Source organism: Phacochoerus africanus, chromosome 8, assembly GCF_016906955.1.
Source record: "Phacochoerus africanus isolate WHEZ1 chromosome 8, ROS_Pafr_v1, whole genome shotgun sequence".
Classification (NCBI taxonomy): Eukaryota; Metazoa; Chordata; class Mammalia; order Artiodactyla; family Suidae; genus Phacochoerus; species Phacochoerus africanus.
Window position 1 is genome coordinate 7,215,029 of NC_062551.1, and position 24,926 is coordinate 7,239,954.

The 24,926-nt window shown below is 41.2% G+C and overlaps 1 protein-coding gene across 4 annotated transcripts; it reads left to right on the plus strand.

The window, feature by feature from the left end:
• Window positions 1-25: 25 nt before the first annotated feature.
• Window positions 26-24,926, plus strand: CMC2 (C-X9-C motif containing 2). 4 transcript variants are annotated; one of them, XM_047791939.1, is made up of 4 exons: window positions 62-424; window positions 7,447-7,562; window positions 19,771-19,842; window positions 24,550-24,926. In XM_047791939.1, the coding sequence occupies exons 2-4, from the start codon at window positions 7,482-7,484 to the stop codon at window positions 24,634-24,636; spliced, it is 240 nt and encodes a 79-aa protein (XP_047647895.1). In that variant the 5' UTR covers window positions 62-424; window positions 7,447-7,481; the 3' UTR covers window positions 24,637-24,926. The 4 variants fall into 4 exon arrangements, with proteins under 4 accessions (XP_047647892.1, XP_047647893.1, XP_047647891.1 ...); XM_047791935.1 differs by lacking the exon at window positions 7,447-7,562 and having other exon boundaries at window positions 43-424; window positions 19,776-19,842; XM_047791936.1 differs by lacking the exons at window positions 7,447-7,562; window positions 19,771-19,842 and having other exon boundaries at window positions 26-424.

Genomic DNA, 24,926 nt, shown 5'->3' on the forward strand with positions numbered 1-24,926 from the left:
GCCCCGCCCACTGGAGCTCAAACTTTGGACTGTACCCTCGGCACAGGGGACCGCGTGGGGAGAGCGACCGGAGTGAAACTCGCTCGGCTTCCGCCTTACTCTTGTTATCAGAAAATACTGTTTGAATGCAGTAAGTCTTAGCCATGAAATATGGCTTGTCAGTTTGGCCTCAGTGTACGCCCTGCCGGCCCTCCGTGGACTCGCTCTCCCTCCCCCCACAGCACCTGAAAATGGGCCCGTCCAAGCCGGGCGGCACATGCGCCTCAGGCGGCGAGAGGCGGGGGCCGGCCCGGCAGGGTCAGCTGTGTAGGGCGCCCGGCCGCCGCCACCAGGACCTGTACCGGCTCCAAGGCCGCGGGCTTTTGAGTGCAGCGTCTTCGCTGGTGAATACCGCTTCCGCTCTCCGCGTGTGGCTGCGAGTCGGGTGAGTCTACGGAGCGCTTTCTCCCGGGCCGCGGTGCCATTGGAGGCCGCTGGACACCCACCTGTCCCCGCCCAAGGTCCTTCCCTCGTGCGCCCCGCTGCGTCCCGTCCTGCCGAGACTTCTCGCCTCCCTCGGAGGTTGGGACCGCCGCTCTGGGGATTGCCTGAGCCCCGAACCCTCCAGCATTCGCCGAGGACGCGCTGGTAGTTGAGAGTAGGCTTTGGTGTAGACTTTTCCCTCTGCTGGAGTAGGCCCCGCTGCTCTCTAGCCTCTGACCTTGGGCGAGCTGCTCCTAACCCTGGGCCTCAGCTTCCTCGCCTGTGAAATGGGTGTAACACATCGCGTTGGTTGTGAGAAGGGATGCCCTTAACGCTGTGTTTGCCACGGTGAGCGCTCGCTACCTTGTGTGCTTATTGCTGTTACTGAATAGCTGGGAGTAGAGAAATTGCCTGCAGAAGGTGGGATCCTGTTAGGTCGCTTCTCAGCTGCGGCGAAAGTTGCCACCAACTCGCGGCGTGAGAATCCAGATTGCCAAGATCCCCAGCAGTACACTTTTCAAGGAAAGTGACGTTCAAATCCCTTTTCTTGGGTTTGAAGGTTACCTTGCTTGTCGTTTCACAGTGAGTGCTTTATGAAGTCTTAAATAAATCCGAGTTCTGGAAATCCTTCGTTTGAAGATTTAAATATGTAAAAGAACTTTTAGCTGGCAAAGGAATTTTGTTGTGACAGCCCTTGAATCTCTCCTATACATAAAAGCTTCTGGGCTTGTTTGGTGGATTTAAAATGAGCCTCATTTCCATTCTTTTTTGTTTGTTTTTCTTAAAAACTATGTTGCCCTCTGAACCACTTCTCAAAGCTGTGATAATCCTGCGTTCAACACTGGGCAAACATGTATTAGGCATTGATTGTGTGCCTTTAAGGAGAATATTCCCTTCCTCACTAGCCAGTGTGGTCTTTGAGGTATATGAACTACTGTTTTGTTTTTTTTTCCTGAAACTCACTTGATTTGACGGAGTGCTCAGCACCAAATAATTGCTGATAAATATTAGTTTAGAGACGGCTACCACTGGGCCCATCTCTTAGAAACTCTGTGCATTGCTCTCCAAAGCAGTGGGGCATGGTCTGTAGTCTGGGAGCACTTGTCACTTTCTTAGTAGCATCTGTTGAGATTTGGTCCCTTTGCGGCTGTGATAAGTAGATGTCGGTAGGTTGAGTAGTCCCCTGCTGCCTCTGTTGGTTATGGTGCAGTTTGGCATAGAGACATGCTAATTCAACTAACTCCAGTGCTTTCTGAAATGTAGGTTTTAAAAGACAAGTATATTTTAGAAAGCCTTAAGTATTATTTTATAGTTTTTCCTGGAGATTCTTAAGTTTCTGAACAAGAGACTTCTGGCCTTGTTTTAAAATGCCTTTTGAAATTATAACTGTAGGGTAAATTTCTTTCTGGCAAAGCTGCACAATGGCAAAACCTTTCTAAAGAAAACCTGAGTGGCATTAAAATGCAGGGTTTCCCCCTTTTGATTATAGATCTATTATAGATCTACCGAAGTGTGTTATTAGAATGCTTATTCCCTTTTCTTCCCCAGAGTTAATGTATTACTTACTGTCGGGGTTGTTTTTTGTTTTTTTTTTTTCTTTTTTCCTAAAACTGTGCCACCTGCTGGTTGAAATCCTCTGTCTCAGAGTACTCAGGAAAATTTGACCTCAGAGTCTTGGTGGATAGAATAAGGTGAAGTAGTGACTAAAACTATAATTTTTGTGTCTTTAGTGAGAACACCCTACGGCTTGGACCCTCGCAGCCTACCCCCAAGTAAAAGCTGCAGTTGCTTTGCGGGGGCCTATTAGTTACTGAAACACAGATGAGCATTTTTAAGAGTTTGAACAGAGTGTTTTAGTATCAAGGAAAGGGATGGGGTTGGCAAGGGGAGGGGAGAGTTGTAATTGTGACAAGTTAATTGTGCTGATGTTTTCTAAATGCCATTGTAGAAGGGGGTCCGAAGTTTTATGTTTAACTAAATAATAACAGTTTGAATGGGATTTATCCCTCTCTTTCTCACTGCAAACACCCGTGCACAGTCTTATCTCTACCTTTGCTTCAGCACTGTGACTGGTGTTCATAACTACCCGACACTACCTTTTGCAATTGTTTTCTGTATTCTTAGTGGTAACAGGTGTTTATCCTTTGAGTGTGAATCTTGTTTTTGGAAATGGCTTGAATTTGGGAACTTAGTTTTGAGAAGAACCTTAAGAATGCAGTGTAAGGATATACTCTGATATCCTTAACTGATGTAGCCGGTCTCTTTCGGGCCCATTAGGACAGATAACCAAGTTCACACAGCAGCCTGTTTCATTGTTGGACAGCTCCAGGAAGAGGACATCTGCCTCTTTATTTCCACACTTTGGCTTCCAGTCGTTTCCTTGGACACACGTCAGAGTCAGTTCAGCCCAGGCTTTCCCAGCATGTGACAGAGCATTTCAGCTATGCAAATAATGCTTCCCATATGCTGCTCTCTTCCGTGTTTCAGACCCTCACATGTTTGTTTTAAACCTCTAATAAGTGAAGAACTAATTCCATTTTATAAAAAAAGAGACTTAGGTCTTAAGTAGCCAAAGTGATATAATTTGTGAAGAGCTGCGTCCACAACTTTTGCCTTCAGACCCACATCTTCTCCCTGCACAACACTGTAAACCAGCGGTAATGGAAAAAATAAAAATCATTATGAAAAAAATCCTTTGCCTGTCCCGCTTACCCAGGCTGTTCTTGCTATCCATCTCTCTTGTGGGTTTCTCTAAGTTAGGAAATAGTCCCAATTTCATTAATGACATCCTGTTTAAACCTATTGTCTGAGCTGTCTTCATCCTGAGCATTCCCCCCGGCATGTTCCCATTGCTGATATTCTGGACATGGCTGATCAGGGCTTGGTATAGACAGACCGACCCTCTATTTCTAACAATACAGGATAATATTACATTTATTTCTAGGCCTAGACTTGGTTCCTGTTGAACTTGTACCTAACCAGAGGTTTTTTGGGAAATAGTTTTTTTCTGTCTGAATTTATTTCTTTCACAAAGAATTGCTGGGAAGGCAATTCTTTCCTATTTACAACTAGGGGAGACATCTGTCATGGTGAGAGATTATGTTGGGTAGTGACTCTACCTCTTACTGTGTGACCTGGGGCTTAGTTTTGCTCTGAAAATATGAGTAATGCATATTTTGACCTATAAAAAGGCAATTTCATACGGTTCGACTCAGTTTAATAAGGTACCTACTCCTACGGTTATTGGGAGGATCATAACACTTGTGCCTGCACATGGTAAGTGTCCGACAAATTATTTTCTACTCTAATAATGTGTATATATTCTTAAGGCTTTGAAGAAATTGAAAAAATAAGCATTTGGAATATATATTTTGCTTTTATCCATTTCATAAAATATTACTTTTAGTTATAATAGTGTTATTAGAATAGGCTTTTAAAGATGACTACTGGAAGGGTTCAGCACTGATTTAAAGGTGCTCTAAGAACAGTGTTATTGTTTGTACTTTATGTATCACACCTACGAGTGCAGCAGTATGTGTGCATGTGTGCCAACAGTGAGGCAAAGCCAGTGGTTAGAGGGAAAGGGGAGGAAGGACTGTCTAACTAAAACCTTAGGGTGGAGGAAAGAGGGGACTGATTGATGAAGCAGGGAGTTTGTTAGATAAGGGGTAAGATGGGTGTTTAGAGCTTTAGCCTTCACCAAGAAAAATAGGAAAAGCAACTGTATGAAACCATTTTCTTGTTTGACATAATCATCTAGGATAAGGAAGTAGACGGGAAGGCGTCTTGTTGGCACCGAGGCTGGGTCTACAGCAGCGTACATATCTGAAGTCAGTTTTTGTGCAGGGAGGAGACGGATGTCTCATGATATGCATTTACGCTCATGTGCGACGTGCATGTGTGTATTTATCTGAGCAGCCAGGTGTCTTCTTAAATATTTTCCTTGCCACTTAGAGAGGTCATTTCAGTGCATCATAAGCTTGTTTCTGAACTGCCAAAGCTGTTCAAGGGCTGGTTGATAGAAATATGCAAAAATATTTTGTCCAATATATTTACAAAATAAAGTGTTAAAGACATTTTCCAGGTGACTAAACCAGTGTACATCTTCCTTCAGAAAGAACAAAAGCAAGGCAGAAGCCAGATGACTAATACTATACTTAAATGTGGGTGTATAATTATTATTACTTTTTTGTCTTTTTGGGGCTGCACCTGCAGCATATGGAAGTCCCCAGACCAGGGGTTGAACCGTTGCTACAGCTGCTGGCCTACACCACAGCCACAGCAGCATGGGATCCGAGCCGCATCTGTGACCTACACCACAGCTCATGACGATGCAGGATTCTTGATCCACTGAGCGGGGCCAGGGATTGAACCTGCGTCCTCATGGATACCCATCGGGTTTGTTACTGCTGAACCACAACAGGAACTCCTGGTGTATATTAGATGACTTAAATTACTGGATCATATGAGACCTCATTTTTCTGAGACAAAATTTTTATATCATTAGGAAGTTTTCTTTATGCCATTTGCAAATTAATCCCCACTCTCACCTTCACGCCTCAGCAACCGTTGATCAGCTTTTTGTCTCTGCACATTTACCTTTTCAAGACGTTGCATATACCTGGCATCATACATTACAACCTTTTGTGTCTGGCTTATTTCATTTAACTTTATGCTTATGAAGTTCATCCATGTTGGCAGATGTATAGTCCATTTCTTTTAATTGCTAGATAGCATCCTATTTTATGGGTATACCACTCGGTTTATCCAATACTTGATTATTAGACATTTGGATTGCTTCCAGTATTGGCTGTTAAGGAAAATGCTGTGAACTTTCACATATGCCTCTTTGTGGAGACGTATGCTTTCATTTCCCTTGGGCTGGTTCTTAGGAGTGCAATTTCCTGGTCATATAGTGAGTTTATGTTTAACTTAAGAAACTGTCAAGTTGTTTTCCACAGTGTCTGTGCTATTTAACATTCCCGGTAGGTCGTGTAAGGTCCCTTCCGGCCACATCCTAACCAATGCTTGGTATTGTCTGGCTTTTCCATTACAGTTGTTCTGATGGCTGCGTGGTAGTGTCTCATTGCGGCTTTAATTTGCATTTCCCTAATGACTGATGGTGTTGAGCATCTTCTCATGTGCTTAACTAACTGTGCCTCTGTCATCTTCACTGAGGCACCCCTTCACATCTCTTGCCCTTTTGAAGGGTATATTTTAAACATGGATGTGTTTGTAAGCATTCTTTATGTATTTGAGGTACACTTTGTCAGGTGTGATTTGCAAATACTGTGTTTTAGTCCGTACCTTGTAGTAGATTTTATTTTTTAGAGTAGTTTGAGGTTCTCAGCAAAGTTGAGGGGAAGGTACAGAGATCCCATAGGCCCTCACCCCCACACATACACCGCCTCCCCACTGTCACCATCATCCAAGGCTCATATGTTTATTACAGTTGAGGAACCTACATAGACACGGCATTGTCACCCAAAGCGTGGCTTGTCTTTTCATTTTCTTAATTTTGAAGAGGGAAAGTTTTTAATTTTGATGAAGTTTTACCAGGTTTTTCTCTTAGAGACTATACTTTTGATGTGTCTTTGCTCATGGTCATGATTTTTTCCTATGTTTTCTTCCTTGGAACTTTTAAAAGATTAAAGCAAGTCATTGGTTCTTTCTTGTGATTATGTTTTCTGAGTTAAAAATAATTTTTTAAGAAAGAATAGGTAGATACTGCTACATAACTATACCAGACACCTCAAAATAATATTTTCTCTTAGATCTTGACTGTTAATTTTCTACCTTGTGAATGAACCAAAAATTTTTTTTTCAGGGGTTTTAATAACTTATTTCTTGTTTTCATTCTAATAATTGCATTTTATGGGTATATCTGCTAAATTTGAAAAAAAAAAACTCCACATCTGTTTCTTGTTTTTCTACATGGTTTAGACTTTCCCGTCTAGATGTTAGGGAGAAAACATTCTATTTAAAAAAACAATTCGGAGTTCCCGTCGTGGCGCAGTGGTTAATGAATCCGACTAGGAACCATGAGGTTGCAGGTTCGATCCCTGGCCTTGCTCAGTGGATTAAGGATCCGGCGTTGCCGTGAGCTGTGGTGTAGGTTGCAGACGCATCTGGGATCCCGCGTTGCTGTGGCTGTGGTGTAGGCTGGCGGCTACAGCTCCGAATGTATCCCTAGCCTGGGAACCTCCATATGTGGCGGGAGTGGCTCCGGGAAAGGCAAAAAGACAAAAAAAAAACAACATAAAAAATAAAAAAACAGCAATTCATTTTTATTGAAATTAGTTCATTTATAATATTGCACTAGTGTCAGGTATACAGCACAGTGATTCAGTTACACACACACACACACACACACACACACACACACACACTCTTCTTCAGACTGTCTTCCCTTATAGGTTATTACAAGATACTGAGTAGAGTTCTCTGTGCTATGCAGTAGGTCCTCGTTGGTTCTCTCTTTTATATATATTAGTGTGTATACGTTAATCCCAAACTCCTAATTCATCCCTCCCCCCAAGAGCAGTCTATATTAATTCACACTAATGTGAGACTTACTAATAGCCTTCAAACCCTGTTAGAGGAATATGCATTTAAAAAGGATTAATAAACCAGTTTTCTTAATTGGTAGAATTTCATCTGAACAAAATAAGTTGTTATCAAATATAGGGAAAAGAGTTGAAGTCCGGCTTATGAATATAGGCAGGCTGTTTCTGCTTGAGCACCTGTTTCCAGGATTGGGGCTCTTGAGGAATCTTTTTTTCTGAACCTGCATGTTCTCGAAACACTGCTGCTAAGCTGCTGAACTGTGTTAAGTCATTGAATAAGGAAGCTGAGGCTCAAGTTTGATCATTTGCCTGAGGTCAGCCTTCTTTTCTGATAAAGGTCACTGCAGATTCTTAGAATAGTTTGAGGTTGCATTAGCAAATCCAGTCACATGTATTCAAGGCACTCTTGTATCCACAGGTTGCTCTGCTGTGTTCCATCTCCTTCTCCTAAAGATGCATCCTGACTTATCTCCACACTTGCACACTGAAGAATGCAACGTCTTGATTAACTTGCTTAAGGAATGTCACAAAAATGTAAGAGTTCAGAAAAATGACTAAAGCAAAAATGAAACTTAGGTACAACCCACTGATGTAAAATGTGATCTCCATTAGGGGAAGGGAGTGAGAATGTCTCAGTAAGAGATCTCAGCTTAGGAAATATTAGAGGTTGATGCATGTGATTTTTTTTTTTGGAAACCCCTGCCTTTTAAGATTAGTAGAAATCAAGCATAGCAGTTTATTAGGGAGCCTCTGAAGTGAATGTAATAGTTAGAATCCATGTTCCTTGTTCTTTGATGTCTACCATTCATGTTTAAAGGAAGTTGAGACATTTTTTATAATTAGATGGTAACAATTTAAATTATGACTGGCCTCGTTTGTCAAGTTTACTTAATTGTTAGTGGAATGGAAGTAGAATTCCATGGTTAAGACAAAAACAGAAAATAAGCCCATGCATTAAATTAATTTGATATTTTTACAGATGTCGAATATTTAAATTTAGTTATGTATTTGATGTATGAAATAGTTACAAGGAGCATTTGTGTTTTTCTTTAACTTTGCATGGTACATTATTTCTCTCATGTTATTCATAAACTGTAGATAATATCAGACTCTTTTAATAATGAGTATCGTTTAAATGAGTAAAATCTTAAGACTAAAAGTAAAGTAGTAAGTAATTCCTATGAACTGTGAAGTCAGATGTTTATACTGGTTCAGAGAATGTTGTTGATGATAATGTACTTTAGGCCATCGATTTCCCCATACATCTAGATCAAGAATTGATACTGTGAGTCTTTTGAACTTTAGCCCTTCTGTGGATGTGTAACAGTGTATTTGGTTTTAAATTGTGTTTCCCTGATGGCTGATAATTTTAGGCATCTTTTCATGTGCTTATTGGCCATTCATATAACATCTGTTGCCTATAATTAAAAATCGGGCTATTTGTCTTATCAAGTTATAAGAATTCTTTTTATCATTCAGTATATAAATCCTTTGGTCATAAGTGTATTGTGAATATGTTCTTCCAATCTGTGACATCCTTTTTCATTTTCTTAGAGATGTGTTACAAAGAGCAGTTTGTAAGTTTGATGAAGTTTAATTTATCAGGTTTTTTTAAAATTGTTTTTGTGTTCTAAGGAGCTTTGTATATTTCCTTTTTTTTATTACTCAAATGAATTTATCACATCTGTAGTTGTATAATGATCATAACAATCTGATTTCACAGGATTTCCATCCCACAGCCCAAGCACTTCCCCCCACCCCCCAAACTGTCTCCTCTGGAGACTGTAAGTTTTTCAATGTCTGTGAGTCAGCATCTGTTCTGCAAAGAAGTTCAGTCTGTCCTTTTTTCAGATTCCACATGTCAGTGAAAGCATTTGATGTTGGTGTCTCACTGTATGGCAGACTTCACTTAGCATGATAGTTTCTAGGTCCATCCATGTTGCAAAAAAATGCTGGTATTTCATTCTTTTTAATGGCTGAGTAATATTCCATTGTGTATACGTACCACATCTTCTTGATCCACTCCTCTGTCAATGGATATTTAGGTTGTTTCTATGTCTTGGCCATTGTAAATAGTGCTGCAATGAACATTGGAGTACATGTGTCTTTGCGAGTCATGGTTTTCTCTGGGTAGATGCCCAGGAGTGGGACTGCTGGATCAACTGGTAGTTCTATGTTTAGTTTTCTGAGGAATCTCCGTACTGCTTTCCACAGTGATTGCACCAATTTACAATCCCACCAACAGTGTACTAGTGTTCCTTTTTCTCCACACTCTCTCCAGCACTTATTGTTTGTAGACTTTTGGATGATGGCCATTCTGGCTGGTGTAAGGTGGTACCTCATCGTGGTTTTGATTTGCATTTCTCTAATAATGAGTGACGCTGAACATCTTTTCATGTGTTTCTTGGCCATCTGTATGTCTTCTTTGGGGAACTGTCTGTTTAGATCTTCTGCCCATTTTTGGATGGGGTTGTTTGTTTTTTTGGTATGGAGCTGCAGAAGGTGTTTATAAATTTTGGAGATTAATCCCTTGTCAGTCGATTCATTTGCAAAGATTTTCTCCCATTCTGTGGGTTGTCTTTTTGTGTTGTTTAGGGTTTCCTTTGCTGTGCAGAAATTTTTAAGTTTGATTAGGTCCCATTTGTTTATTTTTGTTTTTGTTGTCAATACTCTGATAGGTGGATCTGAGAAGATGTTGCTGTCGTTTATGTCAGAAAGTGTTTGGCCTATGTTTTCCTCTAAGAGTTTGATAGTGTCTGGGTCTTATATCTAGGTCTTTAATCCATTTGAAGTTTCTTTTTGTGTATGGTGTTAGGGAGTGTTCTACTTTCATTCATTTCCATGTGGCTGTCCAGTTTTCCCAGCACCACTTATTGAGCAAGCTGTCCTTTCTCCATTGTATATTCTTGCCTCCTTTGTCACAGATGAGTTGGCTGTAGGTGCGTGGGTTTAATTCTGGGCTTTCTATCCTGTTCCACTGATCTATATTTCTGTCTTTGTGCCAGTACCATGCAGTTTTGATGATTGTTGCTTTGTAGTAGAGTCTGAAGTCAGGGAGCCTGATTCGTCCACCTCCATTTTTCTTTTTCAGGATGTCTTTGGCTATTCTGGGTCTTTTGTGCTTCCAAGCAAACTTTAAAATATTTTGTTCAAGTTCTGTGAAAAATGTCCTTGGTAATTTGATAGGGATTGCACTGAATCTGTAGATTGCCTTGGGTACTATAGTCATTTTGATAATATTAACTCTTCCAATCCACGAGCATGGTATATCTTTCCATCTCTTTGTGTCATCTTTGATTTCTTTCATCAGTGGCTTATAGTTTTCAGAGTACAGGTCTTTTGTTTCTTTAGGTAGGTTTACTCCTAGGTATTTTATTCTTTTGGATGTGATGGTAAACGGGATTGCTTCCCTAATTTCCTTTTCTGCTCTTTCATTGTTAGTGCATAGAAATGCCGTTGATTTCTGTGTATTGATTTTGTATCCTGTGACTTTGCCAAATTTGTGGATGAGCTCTAACAGCTTTCTGGTAGTCTTTAGGATTCTCTAGGTATAGGATCATGTCATCTGCAAATAGGGATAGTTTTACTTCTTCCTTTCCAATTTGGATTCCTTTTATTTCTTTTACTTCTCTGATTGCTGTGGCTAGGACTTCCAGAACTATGTCGAAGAGTAGTGGCGAGAGCGGACATCCTTGTCTTGTTCCTGATCTCAGCGGGAATTCTTTCAGCTTTTCACCATTAAGAATGATGTTCGCTGTGGGTTTGTCATATATGGCCTTTATCATTTTGAGGTAGGTTCCCGTTATGCCCACTTTCTGAAGGGTTTTTATCAGAAATGGGTGTTGGATTTTGTCAAAGGCTTTTTCCATGTCTATTGAGAGGATCATATGGTTTTTATTCTTCAGTTTGTAAATGTGGTGTATCACACTGATGGGTTTGTGGGTATTGAAGAACCCTTGCATCCCTGGGATAAATCCCACTTGATCATGATGTACAATCCTTTTAATGTATTGTTGGATGCGGTTGCTAGTATTTTGTTGAGGATTTTTGCGTCAATGTTCATCAGTGAAATTCGCCTGTAGTTTTCTTTTTTTGTGGGATCTTTGTCTGGTTTTGGTACCAGGGTGATGGTGGCCTCATAGAATGAGTTTGGGAGTATCCCTTCCTCTGCAATTTTTTGAAATAGTTTCAGAAGGAGAGGTGTTAGCTCTTCTCTAAATGTCTGATAGAATTCGCCTGTGGAGCCATCTGGTCCTGGACTTTAGTTTGTTGTAAGTTTTTAAACCACAGTTTCAATTTCAGTTCTTGTGATGGGTCCATTCATCTTTTCTATTTCATCTTGGTTTAGTCTTGGAAGATTGTACTTTTCTAAGAATTTATCTGTTTCTTCTAGGTTTTCCATTTTATTGGCATATAGTTGCATATAGTAGTCTCTTATGATCCTTTGTATTTCTTTGATGTCCGTTGTTACTTCTCCTTTTTCATTTCTCATTTTATTGATTTGAGTCCTCTCTCTTTTTGCTTGAGAAGTCTGGCTAGGGGTTTATCAATTTTGTTGATCTTTTCAAAGAACCAGCTTTTCGTTTCATTGATCTTTTCTATGGTTTTCTTTGTTTCTATTTCATTGAGTTCTGCTCTGATCTTTATGATTTCTTTCCTTCTACTAACTTTAGGTCTTGTCTATTTTCTCTTGAGCTGCTTTAGATGTAAAGTTAGCTTGTTTATTTGAGCTTTTTCTTGTTTCCTGAGGTGGGCTTGTATTGCTATAAACTTTCCTCTTAGAACGGCTTTTGCTCCATCCCATAGGTTTTGGAGTATCGTATCTTTGTTGCCATTTGCTGCCAGATATTTTTTCATTTCCTCTTTGATTTCTTCAGTGAGCCATTGGTTGTTTAGCAGCATGTTGCTTAGTCTCCGCGTGTTTGTGTTTTTTGCAGATTTTTTCTTGTTGTTGATTTCCACTTGTATAGTGTTGTGGTCAGAAAAGATGCTTGATATGATTTCAATTTTCTTAAAGTTACCGAGGTTGGATTTGTTGCCCAGGATGTGATCAATCTTAGAGAATGTTCCATGTGCACTTGAGAAGAATGTGTATTCTGTTGCTTTTGGATGAAATGTCCTATAAATATCTATTAAGTCCATCTGGTTTAATGTGTCATTCAGGACCTGTGTTTCCTTATTGATTTTCTGTCTGGTTGATCTGTCCACTGCTGGAAGTGGGGTGTTAAAGTCCCCCACTATGATTGTGTTATTGCCGATTTCTCCTTTTAAGGTTGTTAGCAGTTGCCTTATATATTGTGGTGGACTTGTGTTGAGTGTGTAGATATTTAAAATTGCTATATCATCTTCTTGGATTGATCCTTTGATCATTATGTAATGACCTTCTTTGTCCCTTAAAATATTCTTCATTTTAAAGTCTATTTTGTCTGATATGAGTATTGCTACTCCAGATTTCTTTTGATCCCCGTTTGCAGGAAATATTTTCTTCCATCCTCTCACTTTCAATGTGTATGTGTCCCTAGAATTGAAGTGGGTCTCTTGAAGACAGCATATATATGGGTCTTGTTTTTGTATCCATTCAGCCAGTCTATGTCTTTTGGTTGGGGCGTTTAGTCAATTCACACTTAAGGTAATTATTGATATGTATGTTCTTATTGCCATTTTAATTACTTTGGATTCGTTTTTGCTGCTCTTTTTTCTTTCCTTCCTCTCTTGTTCTTTTCTGCCTATAGAAGTTTCTTTAGTATTTGTTGTAAGGCTGGTTTAGTGTTGCTGAATTCTTTCAGCTTTTGCTTATCTGTGAAGGTTTTGATTTCTCCTTCAAATCTGAATGAGAGCCTTGCTGGGTAGAGTAATCTTGGTTGGAGGTTTTTTCCTTTCATCGTGTTGAGTATATCATGCCACTCCCTTCTGGCCTGCAGAGTTTCTGTTGAAAAATCTGCCGATAACCTTATTGGGGTTCCCTTGTATGTTACTTGTTTCTTTTCCCTAGCTGCTTTCAAGATTTTGTCTTTGTCTTTAATTTTGGTCAGTTTGATTAGCATGTGTCTCGGGGTGTTCCTCCTTGGGTTTATTTTATGTGGTACTTGTTGTGCTTCCTGGATTTGACTGAGTGGTTCCTTTCCCATGTTAGGGAAGTTTTTGGCTATTATCTCTTGGAATATTTTTTCTGTCCCCTTCTCTCTCTCTTCTCCTTCTGGCACCCCTATAATATGGATGTTGGTGCGTCTAACGTTGTCCCAGAGTTCTCTGAGACTCTCTTCATTTGTTTTCAGTCTTTTTTCTCTTTTCTGTTCTGCATCCGTAATTTCTACTAATCTGTCCTCCACCTTGCTTATTCATTCTTCTGCCTCCTGTATTCTGCTGTTTGCTGCTTTATTTCAGTTATTGTATTTTGCTTCTCTTCTTGTTTAAGTTTTATATCTTGTATCTCTTTGGTCAGTGTTTCCCATAAGTTATCCATCTTTGCCTCCAGTTTATTTCCAATATCTTGCATCATCTTCAGCATCAACAGTCTAATGTCTTTTTCCTGGAGGCTAAGAATCTCCTCCTCGCTTAGCTGTTTTTCTGGGGTTTTTCCTTTCTCCTTCATCAGAATTACAGTTCTCTGTCTTTTCATTTTTATAGGTTTTTGGTGTCGTGACCTTTTTTTTTTTTTTTGGAAGGTCTTTTTTTTTTTTGTCTTTTTGCCATTTCTTGGGCCACTCCTGCAGCATATGGAGTTTCCCAGGCTAGGGGTCTAATCGGAGCTGTGGCTGCCAGCCTGCGCTAGAGCCACAGCAATGCAACCTACACCACAGCTCACAGCAACGCCAGATCCTTAATCCACTGAGCAAGGGCAGGGATCGAACCCGCAACCTCATGGTTCCTAGTCGGATTCGTTAACCACTGCACCAGGACGGGATCTCCTGTGGTGACCTTCTTACAGATAATAGGGTTGTAGCCTCTCTTAATTCTGATGTCTGCCCCCTTGTGGCTGAAGTCAGTATGGGAGCTTGCTGTAGCCTTCCTGATGGGAAGGGCTGATGCCTGCCCCCTGGTAGGTGGAGCCGATTCTAATCCCTCTGGTGGGTGGGGCTTAGTCTCTGGATGGGATTAGAGGCAGCTGTGTGCCCAAGGGGTCTTTAGGCAGCCTGTTTACTGAGGGGTGGGGCTGTGATCCCACCTGGGTTGTTGTTTGCCCTGGGGCTTCTCAGCACCTGACTAAGGATGGGGCCTGATTTTCCCAAAATGGCCACCTCCAGAGAAAGGCAGCTGCTCAATATTCCCGAGAGCTTTGCTTTCAATGTCCTTTCCTCACAACAAGCCACATTCACCCTTGTTTTCCCAGGATGTCCTCCAAGAACTACAGTCAGGTTTGACCCAGATTCCCATGGAGACTTTGCTTTGCCCTGGGACCCAGTGCACGTGGAAAGTCTGTGTGTGCCTTTTAAGAATGGGGTCTCCGTTTCCCCCAGTCCTGTGGAGCTCCTGTGCACACGCCCCACTGGCCTTCAATGCTAGATGCTCCGGGGCTCTTTCTCCCCGTGCCAGATCCCCTCACGTGAGAGTTTGATGTGTGGCTCAGAACTCTCACTCCTGTAGGTGAGTCTCTGTGAACCAGTTAGTTACCCGTCTGTGGAGCTTCCCACCCAGGAGGTATGGGGTTGTTTATATCGTGAAATCGCCCCTCCTACCTCTTGATGTGGCCTCTTCTTTTTCTTCTGGAGTAGGGTATCTTTTTTAAGGTTTCTGGTCCATTTGGGTGAAGAGTGCTCAGTCTTTAGTTGTGAATTTTGTTGTTTTTAGGAGAGAAGCTGAGCTCCAGTCCTTCTATTCTGCCATCTTAATCTGTATATTTCCTAATCACACAGATTTTCTCCTGTTTTTTCTTCTGGAAATTTCATACTTTTATCTTTTAACATTTAGGTCTATGATTCAAATTAATTTTTGTGTATGGTGTGAGGTATGAGTCAAGGTTTATTTCTCTGCCTGTGGATACGCAGGTAGTTATCCCAGCGCCATTTGTTGAAGAGACACTCCCCAGTAAATTACCTTGGTGCCTTTGTCGAAAATCAGTTGGCTATATGTGAGTGGGTCTAGTTCTGGGCTCTCTAGTCTGTTCCACCGATTCATAATATGTCTATTCTTTTTTTTTTTTTTGTCTTTTTGCTATTTCTTGGGCCGCTCCCGCGGCATATGGAGGTTCCCAGGCTAGGGGTCAAATCAGAGCTGTAGCCACCAGCCTACGTCAGAGCCACAGCAACGCGGGATCCGAGCCGCATTTGCAACCTACACCACAGCTCATGGCAACGCCGGATCGTTAACCCACTGAGCAAGCGCAGGGACCGAACCCGCAACCTCATGGCTCCTAGTCGGATTCGTCAACCACTGCACCACCACGGGAACTCCTAATATGTCTATTTTTTTTTTTTTGAATTTTCCCACTGTACAGCAAGGGGGTCAGGTTATCCTTACATGTATACATTACAATTACATTTTTCCCCCACCCTTTCTTCTGTTGCAACATGAGTATCTAGACAAAGTTCTCAATGCTATTCAGCAGGATCTCCTTGTAAATCTATTCTAAGTTGTGTCTGAGAAGCCCAAGCTCCCGATCCCTCCCACTCCTTCCCCCTCCCATCAGGCAGCCACAAGTCTCTTCTCCAAGTCCATGATTTTCTTTTCTGAGGAGATGTTCATTTGTGCTGGATATTAGAGTCCAGTTATAAGTGATATCATACGGTATTTGTCTTTGTCTTTCTGGCTCATTTCACTCAGTATGAGATTCTCCAGTTCCTTCCATGTTGCTGCAAATGGCATTATGTCATTCTTTTTGATGGCTGAGTAGTATTCCATTGTGTATATATACCACCTCTTCCGAATCCAATCCTCTGTTGATGGACATTTGGGTTGTTTCCATGTCCTGGCTATTGTGAATAGTGCTGCAATGAACATGCGGGTGCATGTGTCTCTTTTAAGGAGAGTTTTGTCCGGATAGATGCCCAAGAGTGGGATTGCGGGGTCATATGGAAGTTCTATGTATAGATTTCTAAGGTATCTCCAAACTGTTCTCCATAGTGGCTGTACCAGTTTACATTCCCACCAACAGTGCAGGAGGGTTCCCTTTTCTCCACAGCCCCTGCAGCACTTGTTATTTGTGGATTTATTAATGATGGCCATTCTGACTGGTGTGAGGTGATATCTCATGGTAGTTTTGATTTGCATTTCTCTTATAACCAGCGATGTTGAGCATTTTTTCATGTGTTTGTTGGCCATCTGTATAATATGTCCTTTTTTTTTTTTGTCTTTTTGCTATTTCTTGGGCCGCTCCCGCCGCATATGGAGGTTCCCAGGCTAGGGGTCCAATCGGAGCTATAGCCACCGGCCTACGCCAGAGCCACAGCAACGCGGGATCCGAGCCGCGTCTGCAACCTACACCACAGCTCATGGCAACGCCGGATCGTCAACCCACTGAGCAAGGGCAGGGACCGAACCCGCAACCTCATGGTTCCTAGTCGGATTCGTTAACCACTGCACCACAACGGGAACTCCTAATATGTCTATTCTTAACAGCAGTTGATTCCAGCATTATCTTACTGGGGACACCTGGTCCCATGACTGTTTTGTCCTCTTCTCTGTCCTGATTCAGTTTCTGCACTGCATCTGGAGTGATCTCTCAAACATAAGCCTAATTGTTGTTCTCCTTTAATGGTTCCCTTTGCTTGTAGAGTAGAATCTAAACTTCTTTGTTTTGAGGCCTTCGCAAAACTGGCCCTTCCTTACTCCTGGGCTTCGCTGTCCCCGCACACCCCTCTGCCCCTCCTTCCTGCCAGCTCCTGTCTGCAGTGGTACTGGAGCAGGTTCCTCTCTTCTAAAGCTTTGTTCTTGCTTTGCCCTTTGCTTTACTTAGCGCCTTCCTCGCTGTCTCTGCTTCCCGTTTGCTTGACCAGGTTTTATCATTCTCCAGACTTTATTCTGCTTCATTTGTCATTTTCTCTCTGTTTTCTTTTCTGGCCTAGATTCCCTTGGCATCACTCTGTGTGCTGTTAACACCATACGTAACACATTTCCTCTTTTATGGCAGTTACTCTCACCCGTTTTGGTCTCAGGACTCCTTTACACCCTCAAAAGTTATTAATGATTCCGAAGAACTTTTGTTTATGTGGACTAGGATATGAAATTAAAACTGAGGCGTTCTCTCATGGCTCAGTGGGTTAAGGATCTGGCATTGTTACTGTTGTGGCTCTGGTTACGGCTGTGGCATGGATGCAGTCCTCGGCCCAGGAATTTCTGCATGCTGTGGGTGTGGCCAGAAGAAAAAAACAAAGAAATCAAAACTGAGAAATCTAAAAACTTGGCATGGAAGGTCCCATGCTAGGGGTCACATCGAAGCTGGAGCTGCCAGTCTATACCACAGCCGCAGCGGCACCATGTCTGAGCCGCATCGGTGACCTATGTTGCAGCTTGTGGCAATGCCAGATCCTTAACCCACTGAGCGAGGCCAGGGATTGAACCTCTATCTTCATGGATACTAGTCAGGTTCTTAACCCACTGAGCCACAACAGGAATTTTAAATATATATATTTATATTTTAAATAAATCTTATTATATATATTATAAATTATGACATAATTTGTATTATAATTATACATTTATTACTTATATATGATATAATTTATTATTTATCATATAACTATATAAATATATATGATAAATTTATTAAAAATTGTATAAATTTATTTAAAAGATTGAAAATACAGCTGGGCTCATATTGGCCTCTGTGGTGATATGACACTTAGTGTAGCCTCTGGAAACTCCCCCTGTACCCTTGTGAGAGGATGAAGGTGAACAAAACACGTAAGGTCTTCGCTTATCCGGAAGATTGCTTTGACCTTATGCTTTCCCTTCCCTGCTTTATAGCGATCACTTCATCATTCGGCTCTCCTCTGACTGGGAGCCTTGAGAGGAGGGCCCAGGGCTGCGGGCCTCCGTTGTGTCCCGAGTGCCTGGGCCTTGTCTGCCAGACTTTGATTCATTCGCTGTTTCAGTCTGTTGTTGCACCAGTTTGTTCTTCGAGATGGAAAACAGGCAGCAGAGGCTTCTGCCACGTGTATTCAAGAGAACTGCTGTCCACGGGCCTTTCTTGTACCATTTCCACTGGGAAATTTCGGGTTTGTCTTTCATGTGGTGTCACAAGAGTACAATTCTCAATTGGGCTCGAGGTAAAAAGTGAAAATATAAACTATTTTTTGTCTTGGATTTGAAAAATAAGATGTATGTGTGTGGGAGGATACGAGTAAAGGGAACTTAACTATGAAACACTGCCCTACATTCTCAGAGTTTACTCCTTTCTGTTGTTTCTGCTTGGCCAGAAGTTGTGTGAAATGCATTGTCCCTGCTGATTTGTTGTTGAGGACGTCGTTTATGCACAGGAAGTAATTTATTCTGAAATGGTCGGTCATTAAGTAACCAGTAGGCGATCTTAAATGCTTACTAGAAAAAGTCACTGTTTATTCAGTGTGGACCAGAAAAGTACATTTAAAGTGGTGAAGAAACAGGAAAAAAAAGAAATAGCATGAGGCATGACTTACTAATTATGTGTTGTCTGGTTTCCATGAAAGCCTTAACTAGAAAGAAAAGGAAGAGCTGTGCTTGTTGTTAAAACTACAAGTTGGGCATTTCTGGCGCGTGGCTGCAGGTGAGCACCATGCCCTCTGACCGGCGCCAAGCATGGCGACATGCACAAACCCTCATCATGGCCCTGCCAGAATTCAGGGTCTCGACCTCAGTCCGTATCTGCTTTTATACATTTTGCCATGGTAATAAGTCACAGGACTCGAAACCACTAGGAGATTTTTATTTTTGCTTTTCAAACAAAGCAGACTTTGAACTTCAGACATGGATTTCCTTATATTGTGAATTAGTAGCTTGTTTACATGACCCATAGAGCCTATCTAATAATAGTATTGTGTGCTTCTAATTTATTTTGATGACAGTAGATAGAGGCAAATGGGAAAATGGCTTTGGCACCAAGCATTCTTTTTTTTTTGTCTTTTTGCTTTTTCTAGGGCTGCTCCCTCGACATATGGAGGTTCCCAGGCTAGGGACTGAATCGGAGCTGTCACCGCCGGCCTATGACAGAGCCATAGCAATGTGGGATTCGAGCCGCGTCTGCAACCTACACCACAGCTCACAGCAACGCTGGATCCTTAACCCACTGAGCGAGGTCAGGGATTGAACCTTCAACCTCATAGTTCCTAGTCGGATTCGTTAACCACTGAGCCACAACAGGAACTCCTGGCATCAAGCATTCTTTAAGTAACTTCTGTGGGGCAGGAGAGTTTGCTAGTGTAGGAAGTTATTGGTCATGTCAGTATGACTGCCTTGCACTTTGACATGGCTGTCTGGAATAGAGGACGGATTATCCTGTGATTTTAACATGCCCTTCAGACAGGAGTATAGATAGTAAAATGCTTTACACTCGGTCACTGTGAGGTGTTGGCAGTTAATAGGCTTCTCTTTGATCAAAGAAAAGTCTTTTTATTTTTTTGTTTCTACCTATAGAGCATTCATTCCTCTTTTGGGGGAGTGCCAGGATAAGCCTGTTTATTTGTAAACTTTATACTTGTGTTTAAGTGTTTGCTTATTGTCAAGATGATTCATTACACTCATTTCTGTAGGAATAAATATTTCAATTCTGTGTGCCCGAGCCCTTAGCATGTTATAGGATGAAATATTTTACCCCTTTTCTTCCTTTTAGCACAGCATTCTGAAGTTTTTTGGTCATTGCAATGATCTTGATCGGGAGATGAGAAAATGCTTGAAAAATGAGGTAAGAAAAATGTTAAAGGTTGGCAATGATTAAATAGTAGACAAGAACATTTTTGGACAATATTATATATTACTACCATAGTTCAGTTTTTGGGCAAATTTTATGTCACAAATTGACTTTATATGTATATTTTCCCCTAAAACTAGGAGGGAGAAATAAAAGCCTCTTCTGGGAACAGTTTTAGAACATTGCAACTTTTTTTGCATATACATAAATAAAAACAACTATCTTGTAATAATCACTATAACTCCTCTGGAAGAATGTTAAGATTTGAGAAACTGAATCTGTAGTCAGCAGAAAGACTTGTCTATCAGCTTTTAGCTCTAGCAGGTAACTAAAACTCTCCTGGCCTCAATTTTCTTATGTAACATGGGAGGGTTACACATGGGCTCTTTCCGACTTTAAAATTTTGAATTTCTTTATCATGATAGTATGTTTAAGCCAGAGGCATCCATTTTGAGTTTTTTTGAAAGACTCATTTCCTGAACACAGTTTTAGGCTGTGAGTTGGACTTGGGCAAGTAGCCAAAGTGCATTGTCTTTTTGCAGGTACTGCAAACCAAGCAGAGTGCATTTTAAATCCTTGGAAAGAATTTAATTCCACTTCTACTTTGTATATCAGATATTTTCTGTCCAGGTCCTTTAAAAACAAATAACTACTAGAAATCTGCTTTCTAGTGTTCATTTTCTATACTTTTGAACATTTTTTCCCCTATGAGCCTCATTATTGAAAAATATTAGGTAAAATATTTGAAGCCCTCCAATATCTCTCTTTATTCTTTTTTTTTTTTTTTTGTATTTTCCACTTTATTTACTTATTTCCTTCCTGGAATTTCTTTCCAACATCTTTACTGTTTGAAGAACTTTCTGGAGTTCTGATAATCTTCCTGTGCACAAATGCTTATATGTATAAGTGTTTTAAGCTGGTTTTTGAAAAGAGTTTTTTCTTCATGTGTAACGGCTAGTTTATATAGAAGCTAAACCTAGGGCTGTGTTCCTATTGTAATAAGATTATGGAAAAATAAAGCCCATACTGTTTTATTTGGTATAGTTGTTTATTTCTTACACACTTTCAGTTGTATAAGATAGATTTTTCCCCAAGTTTAGATTTTTTTTTTCTTCAGTTCATTGATTGTGCCTTTGGTTTGATGATTAGATCTTCATATGCAATTTTTTTCCCCCAAGTGGTTGGTAAAAGAATGTGTTAGATATTTTTTTTTGTTTTTCTGAGTTTGTTTTTATATAATTTTCAGATTTTCTCCTTGACTACTTTCTTTCTTTTTTTTTTTTTGTCTTTTTGCCATTTCTTGGGCTGCTCCAGCGGCATATGGAGGTTCCCAGGCTAGGGGTCGAATCGGAGCTGTAGCCGCCGGCCTACGCCAGAGCCACAGCAACGCGGGATCCGAGCCGCGTCTGCAACCTACACCACAGCTCACAGCAGCGCCGGATCCTTAACCCACTGAGCAGGGGCAGGGATCAAACCCGCAACCTCATGGTTCCTAGTCGGATTCGTTAACCACCGCGCCATGACGGGAACTCCTCCTTGACTACTTTCTAAGTCCTCTGTGTGGTTTTCATGTTGCTCCGTTACCTGATTTATAGATGGTTTTTGTCTATTCTTTCATCCTAAAGTTCTCTGAACCTGTGCTAATTTATTTCCTCTCTGTTTTTAAAGCTTCCCAGTTTACCATTTACTACTTCTAATGTTCTCCTCCTTCCGTTTCCTCCATGTGTCATTTAATACTTTATTCTTTGAAGCTTTTAGCTAGAAGAAAGATCTGGCCAGTTCTTTCTGACCCTGTCTTTGTGCTTGTTGCTGCTTTTGTTCTTTTTCTTGATATAATCACTAATACTACTTTCGAGCCATCCTCTTTTGTCCCTCTTACTGGTTTTGTTTGCTTTGGGTTTTTGGTTATTGACCTTCCATTCTGTCTGTGTTGTTTGGTGGTGTTTTGTGAATAATATTGTATTCACCTTTTTTTCCTTTTATCCAAGGGTCATCCCGACTCCCTTAGGGGACATCTTGTAACATATATTTCAATGTAGACTTTTAATTTGCTCTGTGACTTATTTTATTGGCCTGCTACAAAGTATTCTTTGAAGAGTTAGCCTGAAGACCTCCTTCCAACTTGCTTGCTGGAGGCTTCATATGTTATAATTGAAGGTATCAAGTATTTTCCTCCAAGCAGGTATCCCTTCTTGTTCTAGAATGATTCTTTTTTTTAAAACCTTTTAAAGCAATGAAACATCCTTTCCCCGCCCAACACTCTTAAGAAGAAAATTAATGTATGACAGGTAAAAGGAATGTTGTGGTTAAAGGAACCTGGTGCTTCACCTGTAATTTGAAGTGGCCCTTTGATGAGGAAAAAAAAAGTTTGAAAACCACTACCATTCTAAGTCAAAACTTAAGACCTAGAAAACTTATTTTTTTTTTTGTTTTTAATTGTAGTTGGTTTACACTGTTTCTTCAATTTCTGTTGTATAGCAAAGTGACCCAGTCATACACAGTTCCCTGTTGCTCCACAGTAGGATCCCATTGCCTATCTATTCCAAGTGTAACAGTTCGCATCCAGCAACCCAGAAAACACCTTAAAAATGATCTGGCAGTTCCTCTTGTGGCTCATTGAGTTAAGAACCTCACTTGTCTCTGTGAGGATGCTGGTTCAATCGCTGGCCTCACTCAGTAGGTTAAAAATCTGGCTTTGCCACAAGCTGTGGTGTAGGTCACAGGTTTGGCTCAGATGTGGTGTTGCTGTGGCTGTGGCCAGCAGCTGCAGCTCCAATTCGATCCCTAGCCTGGGAACTTCATGTGCAGCAGGTGAGGCCATTAAAAAAAAAAGATTATCTAGCCCAACTCCCTTTTTTTTTTTTTTTTTAGCTTTTTCGGGCCCCCCTGGTGACATATGGAGGTTCCCAGGCTGGGGGTCGAATTGGAGCTACAGCTTCCAGCCTGCACTTCAGCAACTTGGAATCTGAGCCAAGTCTGCGACCTTCACCACAGCTCACAGCAACGCCGGATCCTTGACCCACTGAGTGAGGCCAGGGATTGAACCTAAAACCTCATGATTCCTAGTTGGATTCGTTTCCTCTAAGCCATGACGGGAACTTGCAGCTCCTTATATTTGAGGTTATTGGCCCAGAAGATGAAGTAACTCAAAGACTCGAATCTCAGGGCTCAGGGCAGGGGAGCCAGGCAGGTCTCTGGGTAGCGCTCTGTCACTATTCTTTTGTTTCTGTGGCCTCTTTCCATCTCTCTGGCAGCTGAAAGATTTTGATGTTCAACTATTGACACTTTCTAAGTGTTTTCAACTTGAATTTGCTTCTTCCCACTCTGCATAAGAACCCCTCTTGCCCCTTTAAAATATGTCTGTGTTGGTATATATATTATAAGCGTGTAAATGTATACTTATAAAATCAGTTATATTCAAGTTTTTCTGCTTTAAACAAGTACTTTTTCTCAGTGCTAGACTCTGGCTTTCTTGTTAATTATAACCTACTGGCCAGATCAGAGTACTAGTCTGAAAACCTCCAAGGTGAAAACTACATTTAGATGCAACTGATTGCAGAAACATCAAATTTGGAGAGAATCGGGTTTGATGACTATGCATGATGAAAAAAATCCTGGAAAATTCAGTGTCTATAAGTTTCCATATGAACCATTAGGATAATGTGGTTAACTAATAGCCAGTTACTCTTGATAGTACTTATAGAAATACTATAAATGTGTATAGATCATAAGAACTAGTAGGCCCCTGTGTAGTCCACATCTTCTAGACTATTTCTAGAACACTAGAGTATTTAATTCTGGTTTAGTTTTTTTAAAATAAGGAGTGTTTATATTGAAGTAGTGTATAAAAGATACCTTATGGATGAGCCATTAGAAGGCAAGAGCTATGTTCTGTGGAGCAGTTGAAACCAGTGATATTTAGCTTGTAAAAAAGATAGGGAGTGGGTTATCTGTAATCAGATATGTGGAAGATGATAGCAGGCAAGAAGACGTAGAGGGAGTAGGAGAATTTATAGGGAAACACTTCCTGGTTCAGCACAAGAAACGCTGAAACAGGTGGAAGCATCCAGCAATTAAACAGGCTGCCTCTAGGGGCAGAAGTGTTGAAGTGGAGCTTGGATGGCATGGTGGATTGTGAGCTTTTGGAGAACAGGGACAAAGCACATCCATCCTAAATGTTTCTTGACTTCATTTGTTTTGCTTTGTTTTGCTTTGCTTTGCTTTTTAGGGCTGCTCTTGCAGCATATGGAGGTTCCCAGGCTAGGAGTCAAATCAGAGCTAGAGCTGTTGGCCTACGCCACAGCCACGGCAACATGGGATCTGAGCCATGTCTGTGACCTACACCACAGCTCACAGCAACGCCAGATCATTAACCCACTGAGCGAGGTCAGGGATTGAACCCGCATCCTCACGGGTACTAGTCAGATTCTTAACCCGCTGAGCCACCACAGGAACTTCATGACTTCATGCTTTGGAAGAAATTAACTTTGCAGATATTTCCGCAGTTATAGGATGTTGGGGCTCTACTGTATTGAATGAAACTTTACTAAGTGGCCTCTAAGGTCACTGTTTCCAATTGCAGATTTAGTGAAGTAAAAGCCATGTAAGAATTTTGTCAGTAAAAATGTTTTTATTTTGGAAATCTATGTCAGTGGTGATAAAGTCTGCTGTCTCTTTTCTCCCCTTCCTTTTGTTTTCCAGTACATGGAGAAGAGGAACAAGAGCAGGGAGCATGGCAATGCCATGAGAAAGAGACTTCTCAATCTTCCAGAGGAGTCTGAAAAATAGATCATCACGCCCCTGGCTGCCTTGGCTGAGAGAAGACCTAAAGACTCTTGTTGGTAGCTGAGGGAATCCTGTCCCACTTGGTCTCCAGAATCCTTGGAGTGGAAGGTGCCCCGTGAGAAGCTGTGGAGAAGTACGGAAACCCCGGACCTGGATCTAGAACATCTGAAGAGCGGTCGCGCCCTCTCCTCTCCCAGCACGTCCAGCTTCTCATGTGTTTCTTCCCTTTGCCTATGGCCCGTTAACATCCAAGTAACTTACCTCCCTCAATAAAAGCATTGAGTTTAATTGTA